Source organism: Erpetoichthys calabaricus, chromosome 4 (genome assembly GCF_900747795.2).
Source record: "Erpetoichthys calabaricus chromosome 4, fErpCal1.3, whole genome shotgun sequence".
NCBI classification, from domain to species: Eukaryota; Metazoa; Chordata; class Cladistia; order Polypteriformes; family Polypteridae; genus Erpetoichthys; species Erpetoichthys calabaricus.
Genome location: NC_041397.2, coordinates 221949928 through 221969793, shown reverse-complemented (window position 1 = coordinate 221969793; position 19866 = coordinate 221949928). Strand labels below are relative to the sequence as shown.

Sequence of the window (19866 nt, the reverse complement as noted above, 5' to 3'; positions counted from 1 at the left end):
ATTCACAATACTGAAGAACATGAATGATTTGCATGTGCATTTATTTTGTTGTTTATTTTAATTTGCTCCTCTGTAAATGAATTTTGAATTATGCAAGAATGTGCTCTGCATTGGACTAACGTCCTGTCCAGACATGGTTCTTTCTTGTTTGTGATCGTACTGGGCCATAATTTATATGCCTAACAGACTAAAGTATAATTAGTTACAATAGATAGGAGACAATCAATAGCTGTGATACTTTATTTTCCCAAACAGTTAGAATTAAACTTTTTCCATCTATTGTATTGTCAGGTATAAATATTTGTCATCTGAGGAATAAACTCTGTGAAAACATGTCTTTTACTGGTGTTTATTTTCCACATTGTAGAAGTAGTAATATACAACTGAGTGTTCTGTTTGAGGCAGTTATTAGATTTTTTTTTTTTTTTTATCAGGACACGTTAGTGTAGACCAGATATTGCAGCTGAACACATGAATGCTATATATCTTGATTTTTTTTTTTTTTTTTTGCAAGTTAATGTAGTTCTCAACTTTATAGAATAATCTAATGCTTCACATGATCATAAATGTTTTTGTGTGCTAGGTAGTAGGTTCATGTAAAGTACTTCATTTCCACAATTGTTTTACATTTCTGCATGTGGCTGCATGAAGGTTTATCAGTAAATTAAAATATGATTTGCCATTATCTTCCTCAGCCTTCAATATAATTTGACAGCTATATGTTCTATAACTTTATATGCATTTTTTACAGAAAAATTAGAAGGTAGGCTTTGTCTTCATTTCAGCTGTAAGAGTCTACAAACAATAAATACAAATAGTCAAGTACAAATATTTCAGACCTCAGTTAACAGTATATTAGTATCTCATTACGCATTCCGTGTTATTTACACACAGCCCAGCGGAGCAGGTTTTAAAATAAACAGAAATATGTTTGTACATTTCTGTAAAATATATTAGTCATTTTGAAAGTTTGAACCACATACAGTATGGATGCATATCTAGCATATGTTTTTCTATATTCATGTTTAGGTAATATTGAAATTTAAATTATAAATGATAATGTAAAATTCATTTACCATTTAGATTTATATTATTTATATTAAACAATTAGATTTTTCTTTATGCACTGTGGAATAAGGATTATTGCAGTGTACATTTGAAAAATCTGCAGTTACTTTGATATTGCATTTGGACTGTGTACCATCCCATTTAGTGAAGGCTAAACATTAGTAAAATGAAACTAGGGTTACCTTCATATATTAAGTCAGGTGAACAAGATAACAATATCCAGGCAATATTCCAGAAGTAACTTACAAAGTGTAGTAATATGAGAGCCTTCTGGGGAAGAAAAAAAGTATTTTTTTTATGTGTGCTTATAAAGAACCAAGAATATTATGTCCACAGGTGAACGTGAAGTGGGGACAGAGGACAAGTTATTGCTTCTAGCTCGGGAGGATAAAAAATTAGAAGGAAGAGGACTTCAAAGTCGACAGTGTGTATGTAATCCTCTTAGTATATTATACAGTACCTTAATTAAGCTGTATGCAGTATTTTATTAAAAAAAAAAGACTTGAAAGGTCTGTCAAGTTGTGTCATCATTAACATTGTTTTTATAAGTATTCCCTCCAGAAAGAAATATTTGAAGACACATTTTCATGAAGTGATAATTTATTTTATACCATAACGAGCTGTATATACCCGGCGTTGCCCGGGGCAGAAGTAACCTAATCGGTCAAACACTTACATATATACCAAAGTAAACCTAATCGGTTAAACAGCTTCATATATACAGAAGCGAACCTAATCGGACAAACAGCTAATCTATATACATAAGCAAACCTAATTGGTCAAACAGTTACATAAATACAAAAGCAAACCTAATCGATGAAACAGGTTCATATATACAGAAGCGAACCTAATTGGTCAAACAGTTATGCATGTGCAGAATAATTTTACAAAGATTGTGCGTGTTAACAATCATTAAAAAGAAAAGATTGAGGAACTCTTCTTCTATATGTGATGAAGCTGGATGAAGCTGACTTGACGAAGACGTAGGTGGCATAGATTGGTTTTTCTAAAACAGAAGAAAAAAATGAGTATCTATTATTATTTTAAATTAGAATGAAAATGAGAACCTTGATTAGAGATAGATTATCCGTATTAAAATATGTGCATGAATAAACTTTTGGTAACTCTCTAGCAAAAGTTTATTCATACAAATTGGCATGGGATGGCTTTGTGAAAAAGTAAAAATTAGATAAAAATAAATTGAGAATGCGTACTTCGATTTGACTGAGATTATCTGTAATGATGAAAAAAAAGTTTAGTATGTTTTTTTTTCCATACGGGAAGGATGTAAAACCTTACATAGGCACCCTTCAGCCCGTACTGAAGGGTACTGTCAGATTCTTACTGACTAAAAAACACCCTTTTTATTCCACAGCTACCCCAAAAACCACTATTAGGCATTACTTTGGGGTGGCAGTAGTTTAGTTATGAAACAGCTGGGTCCTGAAAAAAATCTGTCTTATTAGTGGCTTCATCACATATAGAAGAACAGTTCCTCAATCTTTTCTTTTTAATGATTGTTAACACGCATAATGTTTGTAAAATCATTCTGCACATTCATAACTGTTTGACCAATTAGGTTCGCTTCTGTATATATGAAGCTGTTTAACCGATTAGGTTTACTTTGGTATATATGTAAGTGTTTGACCGATTAGGTTACTTCTGCCCCGGGCAACGCCGGGTATATACAGCTCGTATATATATATATATATATATATATATATATATATATATATATATATATATATATATATATATATATATATATATATATACATATACACACATACATGCAGTTTTAATAACACAGAAATCAATATAAACATTAACATCATTATCATATGAGAATATGAAGTAATATATAAGAAGCACATTTCACATAAATATAAATTATTAAACAGTAAAATCTTCTTCTGTAATTTGCTACCGTGGCAATTTGTGTGTCTGTCCAGGATTTTAAATGACCTGTAGCTCGCAAACCGTTGCACCTATACACTTGAAATGTGGTACACATATAGTACGTCACGTCTACTATCCGCTTTATGGGTGATGATTGTTTTAGTCTTTTTATCTTTATTTTATTTTATTGTACAATCAAGTCCTATCTGCGCACAGCAGGGCAGCCGTGGGCGGATGCGTATGGTGTATTCACTCGATGTTATCGTGCATTGCGCTGTCAGTGGTATTTTGATAAAAGAATTTGAACAACATATAAGAAGCGTATAAATTATTAAACAGTAAAACATTAACATTTAAGAAGTAAAGTTACATTAAGTACTACTGCTGTGCCTTCGGGTATACCTCATTTTTTGTTTGCCCATTACATGCTTAAATGTATACATTTTTTGGTGCACCTACCCGAGAACACGCGACATATAACCGAGCGTGGGAGAAGCATGGATTTTAAACACGCGTTGAGTTGATGTGCTGGTCTCCCTCGTGAAATAACTGGTAATGTTTGACTAAAATCTACAGCGAGTAAAACGACATTAGCTCCTATTTTTTTTTTACGATCTCTGAGATGTTGCTTTTTTCGGTTCAAGGCTTCATAAGCTCTTTTATGTTGTATGGTGTACTTATCCCAAACCATCATCTTTGAATGTTGCAAGACTTTCGCCTTGTATGTAGATCGGGGTAATTACATTCATTGCATTCCTAGTCTGAATCACAATGTGATTGTATGGGTGGTTACCTGGCACTGTAGGGTTGCCACCCGTCCTTTAAAATATGGAATCGTGCCGCGTTTGAGAATGAAATTGCGCGTCCCGTTTTGAATCAATACTGGACGGGATTTATCCCGTATTTTTTTTATAATTTTTTTTTTAAAGCAGCGTCTCATGCAAATCATCCCACACGCATTTTATGAAGATGCCTCCTTTCCTACTTTTGATTGGGTAATACTTGATGTCATCGTTAGTTTGATTGGTGTTTTTAACTGTCCAGTGAGTAGGGCGTGTCTTTCAACCGTAAGCAGATTTTGTGCAGTGGTATCACTGACCTCGACGACGGCGACGTTATACGTCAAAAATAAATTACGATAAATGACGATTTTAGCGATACTTTATTACGACGGCGGCTACATAGACACGATCAAATAAAAACAAAAAAATCAAATAATCATTCTACATTTTCAAAACGTCGAAAAAACGACGGAATGAAAAAAAGGCCCACCCGACGACCCACCCATTCCATTTTTATATATATAGATATGCCAAGTTATTCATAATGATTATTATACATTATATAATTGGAGAATTTATAGAAAGGTGACAAATTGTCTCAGTTGTGCTTATAGAAGTTTACACCCACCAATCTATAGTTTGGCCTGCCTTATCCATGATTATTTGGTTCTAGAACCACCCGTGGATAGGCAAAACCCCTGGATGCTCAGGACTTATATAAAAGCATAAAGACGATTGTGCGTAGTAAGCGAACACAAGGGTTGATACAGCAGGACTGATGGTTGGTGGGGCTTGAGTAAGCTGTAACTAAACAGCATTTTGTTTCTTGTGCATATTGAATTTCAAATGTTCTTTTATGAGAATATTCTGTAAGCCAACTGTACCTCTAAATGCATTTGTGACCGTAATGCACTTGAAATTAAAACGGGTATCTGCAAACCTGATGATTTTGTTTTTTCTTTTTTTTTTGTTTCTTGTCCCTGTTCCAAGGTATTTCTTTTTGAAGGATCTGATGCTTTTAACTGCTGCACATTCCTCTCAAGTGTGTACATTGTGGCTGGAACTCAAAATGGAAACATTTACAAATTAGATACAAGAAACACAAGGTACACTTTCAAATGTTAATTTGTTTTTATAAGCCATTTTCATTCTTTTTTTATTATTCAATTCACTTTACACCCAAGTTCAGACTCGTTTTTATATATATATATATATATATATATATATATATAATTTTTTTTTATAGGTACAGTGGTGTGAAAAACTATTTGCCCCCTTCCTGATTTCTTATTCTTTTGCATGTTTGTCACACAAAATGTTTCTGATCATCAAACACATTTAACCATTAGTCAAATATAACACAAGTAAACACAAAATGCAGTTTGTAAATGGTAGTTTTTATTATTTAGGGAGAAAAAAAAATCCAAACCTACATGGCCCTGTGTGAAAAAGTAATTGCCCCCTGAACTTAATAACTGGTTGGGCCACCCTTAGCAGCAATAACTGCAATCAAGCGTTTGTGATAACTTGCAATGAGTCTTTTACAGCGCTCTGGAGGAATTTTGGCCCACTCATCTTTGCAAAATTGTTGTAATTCAGCTTTATTTGAGGGTTTTCTAGCATGAACCGCCTTTTTAAGGTCATGCCATAGCATCTCAATTGGATTCAGGTCAGGACTTTGACTAGGCCACTCCAAAGTCTTCATTTTGTTTTTCTTCAGCCATTCAGAGGTGGATTTGCTGGTGTGTTTTGGGTCATTGTCCTGTTGCAGAACCCAAGATCGCTTCAGCTTGAGTTGACGAACAGATGGCCGGACATTCTCCTTCAGGATTTTTTGGTAGACAGTAGAATTCATGGTTCCATCTATGACAGCAAGCCTTCCAGGTCCTGAAGCAGCAAAACAACCCCAGACCATCATACTACCACCACCATATTTTACTGTTGGTATGATGTTCTTTTTCTGAAATGCTGTGTTCCTTTTACGCCAGATGTAACGGGACATTTGCCTTCCAAAAAGTTCAACTTTTGACTCATCAGTCCACAAGGTATTTTCCCAAAAGTCTTGGCAATCATTGAGATGTTTCTTAGCAAAATTGAGACGAGCCCTAATGTTCTTTTTGCTTAACAGTGGTTTGCGTCTTGGAAATCTGCCATGCAGGCCGTTTTTGCCCAGTCTCTTTCTTATGGTGGAGTCGTGAACACTGACCTTAATTGAGGCAAGTGAGGCCTGCAGTTCTTTAGACGTTGTCCTGGGGTCTTTTGTGACCTCTCGGATGAGTCGTCTCTGCGCTCTTGGGGTAATTTTGGTCGGCCGGCCACTCCTGGGAAGGTTCACCACTGTTCCATGTTTTTGCCATTTGTGGATAATGGCTCTCACTGTGGTTCGCTGGAGTCCCAAAGCTTTAGAAATGGCTTTATAACCTTTACCAGACTGATAGATCTCAATTACTTCTGTTCTCATTTGTTCCTGAATTTCTTTGGATCTTGGCATGATGTCTAGCTTTTGAGGTGCTTTTGGTCTACTTCTCTGTGTCAGGCAGCTCCTATTTAAGTGATTTCGTGATTGAAACAGGTGTGGCAGTAATCAGGCCTGGGGGTGGCTACGGAAATTGAACTCAGGTGTGATACACCACAGTTAGGTTATTTTTTAACAAGGGGGCAATTACTTTTTCACACAGGGCCATGTAGGTTTGGATTTTTTTTCTCCCTAAATAATAAACACAATCATTTAAAAACTGCATTTTGTGTTTACTTGTGTTATATTTGACTAATGGTTAAATGTGTTTGATGATCAGAAACATTTTGTGTGACAAACATGCAAAAGAATAAGAAATCAGGAAGGGGGCAAATAGTTTTTCACACCACTGTATAATAAGGTAAATGCAAAGGACATGACCTTGCAGTATTTATAAACATACAGCACTCATTGTCAGAGTAAAATCTTGTTTTTTTTTTTTTTTTTAGTGGACCTGTTTTAAAACTGATTCATTATAAATTTAAAAAATAAAAAATAGATAAAATGACAAATGAAAAACATTTTGCATTCATAACTTGACCCCTTATGATAAAGTGTCCCATTTAATCAAGACAGCTTTTATGTCACAAACCATGCTGCATTAAAAGTAGATAATTTTTTGTGTTCTTCAATAACGGTCATTCTTTGGGTTGTAATGAACAAACGTACATAGGGTAAATGGATTATATTGTGCCTTGGATGATGATTTACATTAAAAAAGCAACTAATCTTTATACCTTTAGCTTACAAAGCAACAAGCACAGGTAAAAGCATATCAGGTGAGTTTCTCAATGGTATAAAGAGTATTGTCTTAAATATGGTGTTATTATGCTTTTCTTTGATTCCTCTGTTAGTCTATTTATAGACTTAAGTGGGTTAAAGAATGCAAAAAATGAATTTGATCTGCTGCTGTTTCATTTGTGAGAGAGTTGGTGTGCAACCTGTCTACAACAACAGTATAGACCAGCATTAACAAGCTTGGCCTAGTAAGAGATGTTCTTTCACAAAGACCTAAAACAGGGGTACCCACACTTTTTCGGCTTGCGAGCTACTTTTAAAATGATCAGGTCGAAATGATCTACCTACATTAAAAATGATATATATACAGTGCATCCGGAAAGTATGCACAGCACATCACTTTTTCCACATTTTGTTATGTTACAGCCTTATTCCAAAATGGATTAAATTCATTTTTTTCCTCAGAATTCTACACACAACACCTAATAATGACAACGTGAAAAAAGTTTACTTGAGATTTTTGCAAATTTATTAAAAATAAAAACATTGAGAAAGCACATGTACATAAGTATTCACAACCTTTGCCGTGAAGCTCAAAATTGAGCTCAGGTGCATCCTGTTTCCCCTAATCATCCTTGAGATGTTGCTGCAGCTTAATTGGAGTCCAATCAACTGAATTTACCACAAGGTGGACTTGATTTGGAAAGGCACACACCTGTCTATATAAGGTCCCACAGTTGACAGTTCATGTCAGAGCACAAAACAAGCATGAAGTCAAAGGAATTATCTGTAGACCTCCGAGACAGGATTGTCTCGAGGCACAAATTTGGGGAAGGTTACAGAAAAATTTCTGCTGCTTTGAATGTCCCAATGACCACAGTGGCCTCCATCATCCGTAAGTGGAAGAAGTTTGAAACCACCAGGACTCAACCTAGAGCTGGCCGGCCATATAAACTGAGCGATCAGGGGAGAAGGGCCTTAGTCAGGGAGGTGCAAGAACCCAATGATCACTCTGTCAGAGCTCCAGAGGTCCTCTGTGGAGAGAGGAGAACCTTCCAGAAGGACAACCATCTCTGCAGCAATCCACCAATCAGGCCTGTATGGTAGAGTGGCCAGACATAAGCCACTCCTTAGTAAAAGGCACATGGCAGCCCGCATGTAGTTTGCCAAAAGTCACCTGAAGGACTCTCAGACCACAAGAAAGAAAATTCTCTGGTCTGATGAGACAAAGATTGAACTCTTTAGTGTGAATGCTAGGCGTCACGTATGGAGGAAACCTGGCAGCATCCCTACAGTGAAGCATGGTGGTGCCAACATCATGCTGTGGGGATGTTTTTCAGCGGCAGGAACTGGGAGACTAGTCAGGATAAAGGGAAAGATGACTGCAGCAATGTACAGAGACATCCTGGATGAAAACCTGTTCCAGAGCGCTCCTGACCTCAGACTGGGGCGACGGTTCGTCTTTCAGCAGGACAACGACCCTAAGCACACAGCCAAGATATCAAAGGAGTGGCTTCAGGACAACTCTGTGAATGTCCTTGAGTGGCCCAGCCAGAGCCCAGACTTGAATCCGATTGAACATCTCTGGAGAGATCTTAAAATAGCTGTGCACTGACGCTTCCCATCCAACCTGATGGAGCTTGAGAGGTGCTGCAAAGAGGAATGGGCGAAACTGGCCAAGGATAGGTGTGCCAAGCTTGTGGCATCATATCCAAAAAGACTTGAGGCTGTAATTGCTGCCAAAGGTGCATAGACAAAGTATTGAGCAAAGGCTGTGAATACTTACAGTATGTACATGTGATTTCTCAGTTTTTTTATTTTTAATAAATTTGCAAAAACCTCAAGTAAACTTTTTTCACATTGTCATTATGGGGTGTTGTGTGTAGAATTCTGAGGAAAAAAATGAATTTAATCCATTTTGGAATAAGGCTGTAACATAACAAAATGTGGAAAAAGTGATGTGCTGTGAATACTTTCTGGATGCACTATATATACTGAGTATACTTCATTCATTAAATATGTTGTCGTACCTTGCATAACTGAATATAACTTTATGGCACAATAATAATTCAGTACATTTATGGCCGCTATAGTATTTGGATTTAATAATCTTCATGTGGGAAAAGGCTGACTCGCATAAATAAGTAGAGCCGAATAATGCAGTCAAGGAGGCAACACATTTTCTCATGTTTGGGTACTTTTCCTCTGTGGGTAAGTTCCAAAACTGTCCAACAGCCCCATATTTCAGCTGAATGCCATCCTGTAGTGTCAAAATCTCATCCTCCACTGTAGAGGAGTTTTAGGTGAAACAGTGTTTTTAATTTTTGATGCGGGTGAATCACCCTCAACATCTCCCCTAAATGGATAGCACTTAAATGTAGTGATTGGCTCAAGTAAAGCTGAGTCTTGAAACCGTCTGTCAAAGTCTGACAGGCAATTTTCAATCTGCTCTGTGTAGCGTATGCCTTCATGTTGCGCACACGTCTTCCATTGAGTCTCCAGCTCTGATGCGAGGTTTTGGGTGTTCCCCAAATCAAGGCGCTCCAGCTTTGAGGACAGATGTTGCATTTTTCGTTTGAAAGCATTAACTGAGGTAATATTTTCCTTGCAGCTGTAAATTAAGCTCATTCAACATGTTGGTCAGATCAGAAAAAATGCCAAGTCTAGTGGCTATTGATTGTTATTAAGTTGCTTGTATTCTGTATGTTTAATGATAAGGAGAAACTCCTTTTTCTCCAGCCAGGGGTCTTGAAATCTCAGCAGGAATTTCTCCCTAGCCATGTGTCTCAGTGAAGGCTTCTTTTATCATCTCTCCATCTTAGAAGGACTTCTTATGCTTAATGATCGAGTGACTCACCCGGAACGATGCTTTGGTGTGTCTGCCTTTGCTTTTGAATTCAGCAGAGTGAAAAATGATGGCTGTCCGATTTTAACTGTGATTTTACAGTAGTTCCTTCTCCTTTCTCTTTCTCAGATCGCTATTCGGAAGGAAGTCAGTTTCATAGTTTTTATGAACAGTTTGAAAGTGCCTTTCCACATTTTCCTTCTTTGGAATAGCAATGATAGATTTACAGATCAGACAAACGCACTTCGATTGTGACATTGTGAGGGAAAAAAAATCCTCTTCCAATTCCACATCCAGCCCATACCCTCCCCAAACAATTTTTTTTTTTTTTTCCTTCTTTAGTCAATATAAATTGGAAGGCTAACTAGATCACAATCCGGAGCTTTGCAGCAGCTCGCATGTTTGATCGTGCGTGCGGGATGACCAGTGTGTTAGAAGAAATGATAGACTAAAGTTTAAAAAATTTTTTTTTGAATGCAACGCATCTACCTGCACTACCTTTCCGATCTACCGGTCGATCGCGATCGACACATTGGGCACCCCTGACCTAAAAAGTAAATAGTTAAAAAACATTGCAAAATTGCTGGAATAAAAGTCACTGTTTTAAAGTCAGAGACAAAAACTATTTTAGCCATGTTTACAACAGTTTTTTTTTTTTTCTATACACTGGAAAGGTGTGCTGGTAAATGTTTTTTTTAATTTAAAAAAAAATATAAATCAGTCAGATCTTTCATTAAAGAATAGTTTTCATTAACAAATATCTGAAATCTTACTGCTACAAACAAGTAAGGAGAACCAGAATATTGATCAAACACCGATGTTAGTCTCTCTGTACCTGGTAAATTCTGTCAGATTTGCAGCATTCCATTGGCTTACGTATTTCCAATGCATTTGTAGCTTATCTTTCACACTGTTGTACACATCATGATGATAATATGTATAATTTGGAAATTCAGTAATGTTTGTGGTGTAGATGATTAGGCAGTTGTGGATTTATTATCAGTTGCTGAAAACCCAATTCTAGTAGTTGACGGGAGGCTCCAAAGTAAGGCTAATCTGTGTATCAAAAAAGGGCCACATTGTGAAAACTATGTAAACCAAACATTTTCTTTGGATTATGGTGTAAGACCATTTTCCATTTTCAATGGTTAAGCACTAAACTCCAATTAAGCATAATTTAAGGTGATATCTCCTTAAACCACCTTCCGACATTATTGCAAGTATGGATTTTACCAAAAGGATTACAGGTTTGTGTTTGTGGATGTATGTCTTTTAAATTTATTATGTATACTAAATTCCTTTTTTAATGTATTATTTTTTTAATGTGTGAAAAGTAGTGTGATTTGTTATGGAATAAAAATTTGAAAGGATAACATTTCAGTTACATTGATTTACCAAATTTGTACAGCTACATATGAATTCAAATCAAAAGAGGAAGGAAAAATAAGTCAAAAAAAGTAATTGTGCGGGCTTCATGGTACAGTGGGGGAATCACTGTCAGCTTCTAGTTTTGGTAACTTAAAGCGAAGTTTTGCTTCTACATTCAGCATCTTCCTGTATTTATTTTTTAATGCAGTACACAGATTACCTGATAGTGGGGACTCTGTCATAAACAATAGGTTTCTGCACTTGGATAATATCAAGGAACAATAAAATTAAATGGTAGATTTTATTGTTAATAATTAACATTTTATTTGTTCTTTGTGTATTCTGCTGGATTAGTCTACCAATGTCTAAAATTTTTCTAAAAATTAGATACACAAAAGGAGCACTGTAAGATGGGGTGTTAGAATTTAACAGCAGCCAAGCCTGGAGACTTGGGTTCGGCTGCTGTGTAACCAGTAATTCTTTTTAAGGTCCACTTTATGTCCCAGTTTATTTTTTGTGTTCCACTGAATACCATCTGGCAGCTGCTCACGTACCAAAGGTTGATAACCACCAATTTAAATAGGAACAATCGCGTGGTGCTGTTTTTAAACCCTCTACATTTTGAAACTCTGCTGAAGTATACCAGAAAAACATTTTTCTAATGATATCTTAAAAGGTATTGCCCTGTCTACCTAGCATTCTGCTGGGATATCTAGTTTATGACATCATTAGATTTTACATGGAGGTACTAAAATATGTCTGTAGTGAATTAGGCACAGTTTTGGTAACAGAACTTTGATGTAAAGTAACGTTTTTTTATCAGTATTTGCAGAAAAATGTTAAGTGTATGCCAGAGCCCATTGTGTAATCTAAATCTATCCAGAGCTATGGGTAATCTGGTAGTTGGATAGTAAACAGGGAGCAGAGCCCCTAGTTGTTAATATAAAAAATGTTGAAATTTATTTATTTATTTTTTTTGGTTAACAGAGCACCCGTAACCACCATACATAGATCAGGAGCTCCAGTTCTATCCTTAATGCCATACCAGGAAGGTTTCTTCGTAAGTCAAGGTAAAAGCTGTTTTTAGTTGACTACTACATAGAAAGTCCTCAGTAACTTTTAAATCAGACAAGCTATCTGAAATTGGTTATATATTTTTGTTTACTAATTGGCAGAACTAATTAGAGTTTGAGCACTTTCTAATGGTAGCTGCTATGTATATGTGTAAACTGATTGAAACTTGAGGTAATTTTTTTTCAATAAAACACATGGAACAAATACAAAATGACTGTTTATGTCAGCATTGCACAGAAAAGATGAAAAAGGTTTGCCATTTCACAAAAAAAATATATATATTTTCTCAGTTTACCATTTAAAAATTTAGTGAACATGCATTTCAAATGAAGCCGAAGCCAAAGTCACGGATACATCTAATCAAAACTTCTTGTTCATATATATTTATTTCACAGGTGATGGGAGTTGTTATTTAATTCAACAAGATTTTGACCATGTAATTGAACTAACGGGGCCTGACATTGACCCAGTTTACAAGGTAATGTCCTTAAAGATAAATATGAAACCTAGTGGAAAGGAAACAGTAGCTTAGTTTATACTGTATTTAGACTAGGTTTTTATTTTTGTTAGATGTGTTTGTTTTCCCTGGTGTGAGCCCTAAGAAAAAAAGAAGAAAAAAAAAACACAGACCTGCATAAATAAGCCTCCTTCAAGCACTGTTTTTCATTTTACCAGTCTTCCACGTAAATCTGAAGAAAACCTGCATGTATCATCTTAATTAGAAATGACAATGATGCTTGTCATAGAGTATTGAAAGTCCAAATCCATTTAATGGCTCACAATTCTCTAACCACAGTCCACTTATTGATTATTTTCACAAATCTAGGTTCTGCTTCTGTCATTTTTATATCTTTTTCTATGGCATAGCTTATCAGAGGCAATATTACTTTAAAATTCCCTTTTGTACAAGTAGGCTGTCCCAGGAATTTAGGAGTATATTCCTGGGTTGAGTGTATGTGCAAACAAAGTAGGGTCATTATTCTCGGACAAGTTGACCTGGCAGTTTACTAGACTGAGATCTACAACAATTTCCAGGAATTTAAAGAATATATTCATATTTGTGTGCAAAGCAAGGAATTGTCCTATGCAAAGAACACAAGACATCACACCATCATCAGATATTTATGTTGATGTTCAATTTATCTGATAAATTTTAAGATAAGTTGTGCAGCTTATGAGATAATTGAGCTCCTCCTTTTATAACAGAAGAAAAAAATAAACCCAAGTTATAGTTGTGTACTCCCTCCTTTTGTGGACTCCTTTCCACCCGAAAAATGAGTGGTATGTAAAGCTGGCTTTAAAGCAGCAGAAAACTTTTTGCAGCAGGGTGTGCTTTTTGTATAATTCGGAAAGTAAACTTAGTACAGCTTTCAGTAATATTTATTTGAGACTTAATTTTTATTTCTTCTGTTGTCATTTTTGGTATAAAAATATTTATTTGTCTTGAAGACCTATTTCAAGTGTATTGTGTAAAATAATTAGAAGGAATGCAGCACTCAAGTACTGGTACTCACAAATTTAACAATGTGTTTTCTTTTTGCAAAAAAAGCAGAATTCCTATTTGACCAATATTATCCCAGGAAATTCCTCATTTGCTCCAGTATGTGTGAATGAGTGACTCCCAGTAAAATTCTGCTAATGTTTTTTCATATGTTACTTATCACATAAACTTCACTCTGGTTCTTTGTGTCTGTTGAGGCAACCTTTCCTTTTAGGGGATGAAAAATTATGGCCTGTAATTTATAAAGGGAGTTTAGGCAAATTACCTCATCAGATAGTTGGCTTAAGTGGCTTATTATGCATGTTCACGTTTTAATTAACAGGTTATTTGTTTTAGAGTTAGAATGTTTTAGGGCTCTTTGTAAATTAATGGAATCTTGTAGGTAAAGTGTAGAAAATAAGTGATTAATTTTCTTTATTATTATTCTAGGTAGCTACATGGGAAAAGTGTGTTTTTACCTGCTGCAGAGATGGATATATTAGAAAATACCAGCTGTCTGATTTATGAATACAATCGCATTTAAGGAGTTGACTTTGGAACAAAGTTGTATTTACACACTTGTGGAGAAAGACTTGATAGCAACAGTGCTAGCAAAAAAACAATGCACATTACTCATCTATAAATAAATGTTATATTTTCAAATATGAAAGACGTTTTGCTTTGTTTATCTGCATTCCTTTATGTTTACAGATTATTTGGAACTCTTTTAGAAGTAGATATGCTGCTAGGCTAGAGTCAAATCAGCAAATCCGCATGGTCTGACTGTATTATCAACAATTTTATGTATGATGAATGTTTTACAATTGTCACTTGTTCTTCCATTTGCTAGGCATTGAAGATTTGGATCTTTGAAAAAGCATTGCTTAGTTTAATAAAAAAAATGGGTTAATTGTCACATGATGTTTTCAGTATTTTTATAAAAATTCCAGTGATGAGTATTCAATTCAATTAAAATCCAAACCTACATCAGACCTCTAACTACTTTGTTTCTGCCTGGTGCACTTTCAGAATGAAGTCTTGCACTTTCAGCTTCTTATATGGCTAAACTGGCATGGTTCCTTTTTCCTGACTTTGACACACTGCCAGGATTATATAGTGGAGACTTGTATTGGATATGGAAATCTCTGCAAAAGGATACCGAACAAAAACCTCCCTAGTTCTCCCAACAGAGAGGCTGTATTTAGTAACTACTAGCTGTCCCCCGTAATGTAATAATTTGTACTGAAAAGAATTTACATTGATAGCTTTTGTATCCGAGGACCTCTTGATATACAATATTTTTAGGTTTGCTATCAGGGGCGAGAATGTAGCTGTGATCTTTGCCAAAAATGTAAAAAGTTTGTAAGGCATCTCTGGCCAAGTGGAAGGTAGGTATCCTCCAACGTCAAACGTTGCCACTGTATCTGATCGTGTTCAGCTCTGATGGGAGAGCGTCCCCCGCGTGGTGAGAAAAGCATGTGGCCGTGGTATCTCTGCCAATGAGCAAATACCCTCTAAAACACACGTAGCTATGATCTCTCTCTCAAAAACGTCAAATCTTACTCTTTAGCAGTCTCTAGATGATAATGTCTGCTGAACAACCAGGTATCGCTAGCTGAGTGGAGGCAAGGTACGCTCCAACACAGGGCTATAGAGGTACAGTGACTCGAACGGGGGTTCGCATCCAGCTCCCTAGTCCTGAGGTCCTGCTGGCCCAGAGCCTGTCTCTTGGATTTGCGCAAATAAATCGGTGCCGCAGCCAAACTATACTACTACTTAGTGCGATGAGAGAAGCTGCAACATCAATGGGAATGTTCAAGCAAATTATACAAAAAACTTAAATCCGTTAAATTGTTCTGTTGTGAAAAGCGGACAGATAGATTGAGGATTTTATATATATATATATATATATATATATATATATATATATATATATATATATGACGGAGATTACAAGGATGATTGCTTTTATTTCTAGGGAACTTGATATGAAATAATTACAAAACCTGACAAATATTTATTTTAATTAAATAAACTGGGGATTGTGTTGACAGTAATATCAGTTTTTTAAAATTAAGATTGGTGTGGAATGAAAGAAGTAATAAATGACACAAATTGGCTTAAGATGCCTCTGAGCTTTAATAAAGAAATGCATAGAAGGCATGTAGAAGGTGGGTTTATGGTGGCATAAACAAAAACTAATGCTGTGCAATGCTATCATTACCTGTACTGAAGCACGGCAACAACTGCATTATGTTCTGAGCAGGCTTTACAGCAACTCAGTCTTTGATGATTGTGAAGCTGAATTATGCTAGATATGAAGGAAACCCTGTTGCAGCCTGTCGAAATCTCACATAGTGAAAAAATTCAACCTTTCAGCAGAACAAAAAAATGGAATGTCTCAACATCAAAACAGTGAATGCCAATCAATGGAACACTCAAAGCCCATATGTGAATCCCAACAGAAAACGTGTGTCAACTGGAAACTTCAGTCCACACATTGACTTTGACAATAGGCTGTGACTTTAACTTATTAATAGCATAGAGTTTGGGCAATCATTATAAGCACTCTCTACACATTTCACTAGTTAGACTAATAAATTCTAATAAAAGGTCTTAAGTACTGTATACAGATTAAAACATTTCCTCGAATGTGAAAATGTGAAAACTACAGCAACAGCTTGTGCACTGTCACACAAAGTTGTCAGTTTGTTTTAGCCCTTTGACCACCAATACAGTTTGCACTGTGAGGAATTGTAACTTGCCAAATACAGGAAATATCATTTGGTGTACTTTTACAGAATGAGGTCCAGCTGGAACAATGTCTGATTTGGTCATCTTTAAAAAATGCCTTTTTCAAACATTAGGTCACAGCAAGACAAAGGAAGAGCACTTAGTTAGCATTCTGTGCATCCTATAATGCATTGAATGTCACCAGAAGCAAGAGAGACACGTCACACGCGGGTGTTTCCAGATGCAGTGGATTACCTTACTCCTCTGCATACTGCCTGTAGCCAAGCAGGGCAAAGATCTGATCCATTTAAGAGATCACTTCAGATCTACAACCTTTGCTGCTGCTAAAATTGCCAGTGACAATATGGTCAGGGACAGGCTGCATGCTGGTGGACTGTCAGAGGGCTCCTGCTCATACCTCTTAGATATCTGACCCTACAGCAAAATAAAGCTGGCCCAAAAGCACACATCTATTGTAGTTACAAATTTACAGATTTGCAATTGCTGCCATGGCCTCAGATCCTTCAGCAGGAATGTGACAACATCCCACTTTAACTTTGTGCACCAAAGAGCCAGGGCAGTGGTGGCAAGTGACTGTCACACAAGATACTTAAGCACAGCAAGACAGCTGTTGTTAATGTTCACAGTTGTTATCATATTTCTATTGATTCCGTTGTACATTTTTGTTTTTCTATTATTGTACTTTTTTATTGTTATTCCAGCAATGAAGGTTGAAATCTGAGTCCAAATAGCATTGCATCACTTTTTTCTCAATCAGTATGTTACTTTCATTTTATACTGTTTATTATGTGAAAGTATAAAATATTTCATTGAATGCTTTATGAATACTTGGTTTTGGGTATTTTTAATAGTTAGAGAGGTTTATTTTAGTATGTTATAATTTGTTTCAGTAAGTACAAAATAAAATACACAGTAATTTAGTATATAAAAATTCTTAGATGTAGCAAAAGAATAAAAATACACAACAGTGGAAATTCTGAAAAGGGTCAGACTGCCTCCAGTCAATGTCAATGTCTATTTATATAGCACATTTAAAACAACATAGGGATGGCTGTGGCCATAGTGCTTTACAATAAAAGAACAAAAAAATATACAATTAACATAAATAGAAATAAAATAAATGAACATAAATAAAATAAATAATAAATGAAAGTAACATAACATAATCACAATGAGGAAACCATCAGTATTACTGAAGGTCACTGAAAGCAAATGAATAGAAATGAGTCTTTAATCTTGTTTTAAACAGTTCAATTGTAGGTGACTCCTTTATTTAATGAGGTAAAGAGTTCCACAGACGAGGAGCAGCAGCTGCAAGAGTCCTGTCCCCCTTAGTTTTATACTTGGTACGAGGGACAAGAGACAACTGACCAGAAGATCTAAGCACTCTAGATGGCTGGTGTAAAGCACACAATTCAGATAAATAGGCAGGAGGAAGCCCATGTAAAGATTTAAAAACTAGCAACAACTAGCTAGTACATCTGGGCCCATATTGAGCTCTCCCCATATGATATTAAGGACAAGAAATATAAAGACTTCAAGAAAAAAAGTCTAATAAAAAGTAGGTATTTAATTGAATATTAGTTTCTTTTGAAAAAAAGATTTTTGTACATCAACTATGCCATTTTTGTGTTAGAGCATAACATTCTAAATACATATTTCATAAACATGAATAGGCCACTTAAAATAATGTGTGAAATATATGAAGGTTGCTTATTTATTTAATTGAGTGAACATTTAATGCTAAGTAAAGCTACTACTGCATGGATTTTAATTGGGTGGGCACCTCAGGAGAAGTTAATGCCTTATTGTTTTATATGCTACTGTGTATGGTAATATTAATGGCAGTAAGGAAACATTGAATTGTATTATATCAGGTCAATTTATTATTTTCTATATTGTATGATACACGATTTATTAAAATATTACTGTAATATCATACAAAACTAGAAAATCTTTAAGAGGATTGTTACCATAACAACCGTAGGGCCATATAATAATAAAGTATTTTTTTTGTTTCATTTTAAGCATACAGTATTTCTCACATGAATAGTTGTAAAAAAAAAAAAAAGTGGGAAGAAACATTGTTTAAGCAACAACTATCATTTTAAACAGGGAACAGATTCCTGAGGTATATCACTGCCAGTGTAAATGCAAAGTGTAAGCTTTAGTGAAGCTGAGAGAAAGAAATTCTGACTAACTGTATGCGTTAGCGGTGAACACACGATGAACTGTCGATCATTTCCACTGAAACTGCTTTCAGTATACAACGTACATATCCCAATACTATTCACTCTCCCTTCCTAACACTCCGAAAATCACCACATTCATTTCGACATTTCAAACTAGCACGGCAGTTCCCTCACCTTAAAATTTCATCCGTCATCAAATTTCAGATTAGTATATTTGCTTGTCGGTGATCATAATTTTATCGTGTCACTAATGGTGAACAAGAAAGTGGTGTCGTGGGGAATTTTTTTATATTTTTGTGACATAGAAATGCAAGCGCTCTTTTACGAATTAATGGGTTTGTTTCGCACGGTATAACAAATGAGATATATAATTTGCACTTGACTAACTTTACTACATACGACCCATCACAAACATGGCCCCGACCGAATATGGGTCGCGATCCACAGTTTAAGAAACACTGATCTAACGTGTTGAAACTGCACTCTTTCAAATCACCGGTCAAATCCTGATCACACACACTTGCTGCATGAATTGGTAAACGTGAAATCGTGGGAATAACTGAAAAATAAGAAGGCGGCTTGGGGGTCCATGGCATTTCCCACCCACTCCGCAGTAATATCCCATTGCAGAGGCAGCTGGAGGTAAGCAGCCAGATTCTATTGTGATTTTTTTAACCAGTATATCACAGAACAGCTGCTTAGTACGAACTTAGTACGAACTTACTCAGAACTTTAGAAGCCGAGAGTGAACTTGGTGAGCAATAAAACGAACCCCGAATTCGTCTATTTTTCTTGTTTCTTTGCTCCTGAACAGCGAGTATTATAAGCAAAGGAGCATTCCCAGACTTTGAAAGTGTTCCCTGCCGCGGTCCATTTCCAGTGCAGGTGTGACTCTGCCTTGATTTTGCAAAACGACGGTAACACAATTTAGTGTTATAAACTGAGTCCAAACGTGAAGACTAAATTCACATCCCTGTAGTTTAATACCCAATGCTTTGCCCCTCTGACTGCTGAAGGCCCCACTTTGACACTTAAAACAATGAAAATATGTATAATGAACTTTACCTATAAGCTGTTCATTATGTGTAGCTCTCCAATAACCCGATAACCAGCACTCTAGCTCCGATTTACCAAGACTCGCGAGCGGTCCG

General features: G+C 35.9%; 1 protein-coding gene and 1 long non-coding RNA gene across 2 annotated transcripts in view; one reads left to right on the top strand and one right to left on the bottom strand.

The window, feature by feature from the left end:
- Positions 1 to 14439, top strand: part of LOC114650592 (proteasomal ATPase-associated factor 1-like) — a 26462-nt gene extending 12023 nt beyond the window's left edge. Inside the window, exons 8-12 of the mRNA XM_028800332.2 lie at positions 1405 to 1496; positions 4740 to 4855; positions 12203 to 12285; positions 12685 to 12767; positions 14220 to 14439. Coding sequence (XP_028656165.1) covers positions 1405 to 1496; positions 4740 to 4855; positions 12203 to 12285; positions 12685 to 12767; positions 14220 to 14297 — 452 coding nt within the window. The 3' untranslated portion in view covers positions 14298 to 14439. The remainder of the gene's footprint in view (positions 1 to 1404; positions 1497 to 4739; positions 4856 to 12202; positions 12286 to 12684; positions 12768 to 14219) is intronic.
- Positions 1 to 19866, bottom strand: part of LOC114650594 (uncharacterized) — a 25486-nt gene extending 5620 nt beyond the window's left edge. The window contains exon 1 of the long non-coding RNA XR_003716032.2: positions 19781 to 19866. This is a non-coding gene — a long non-coding RNA (uncharacterized LOC114650594). The remainder of the gene's footprint in view (positions 1 to 19780) is intronic.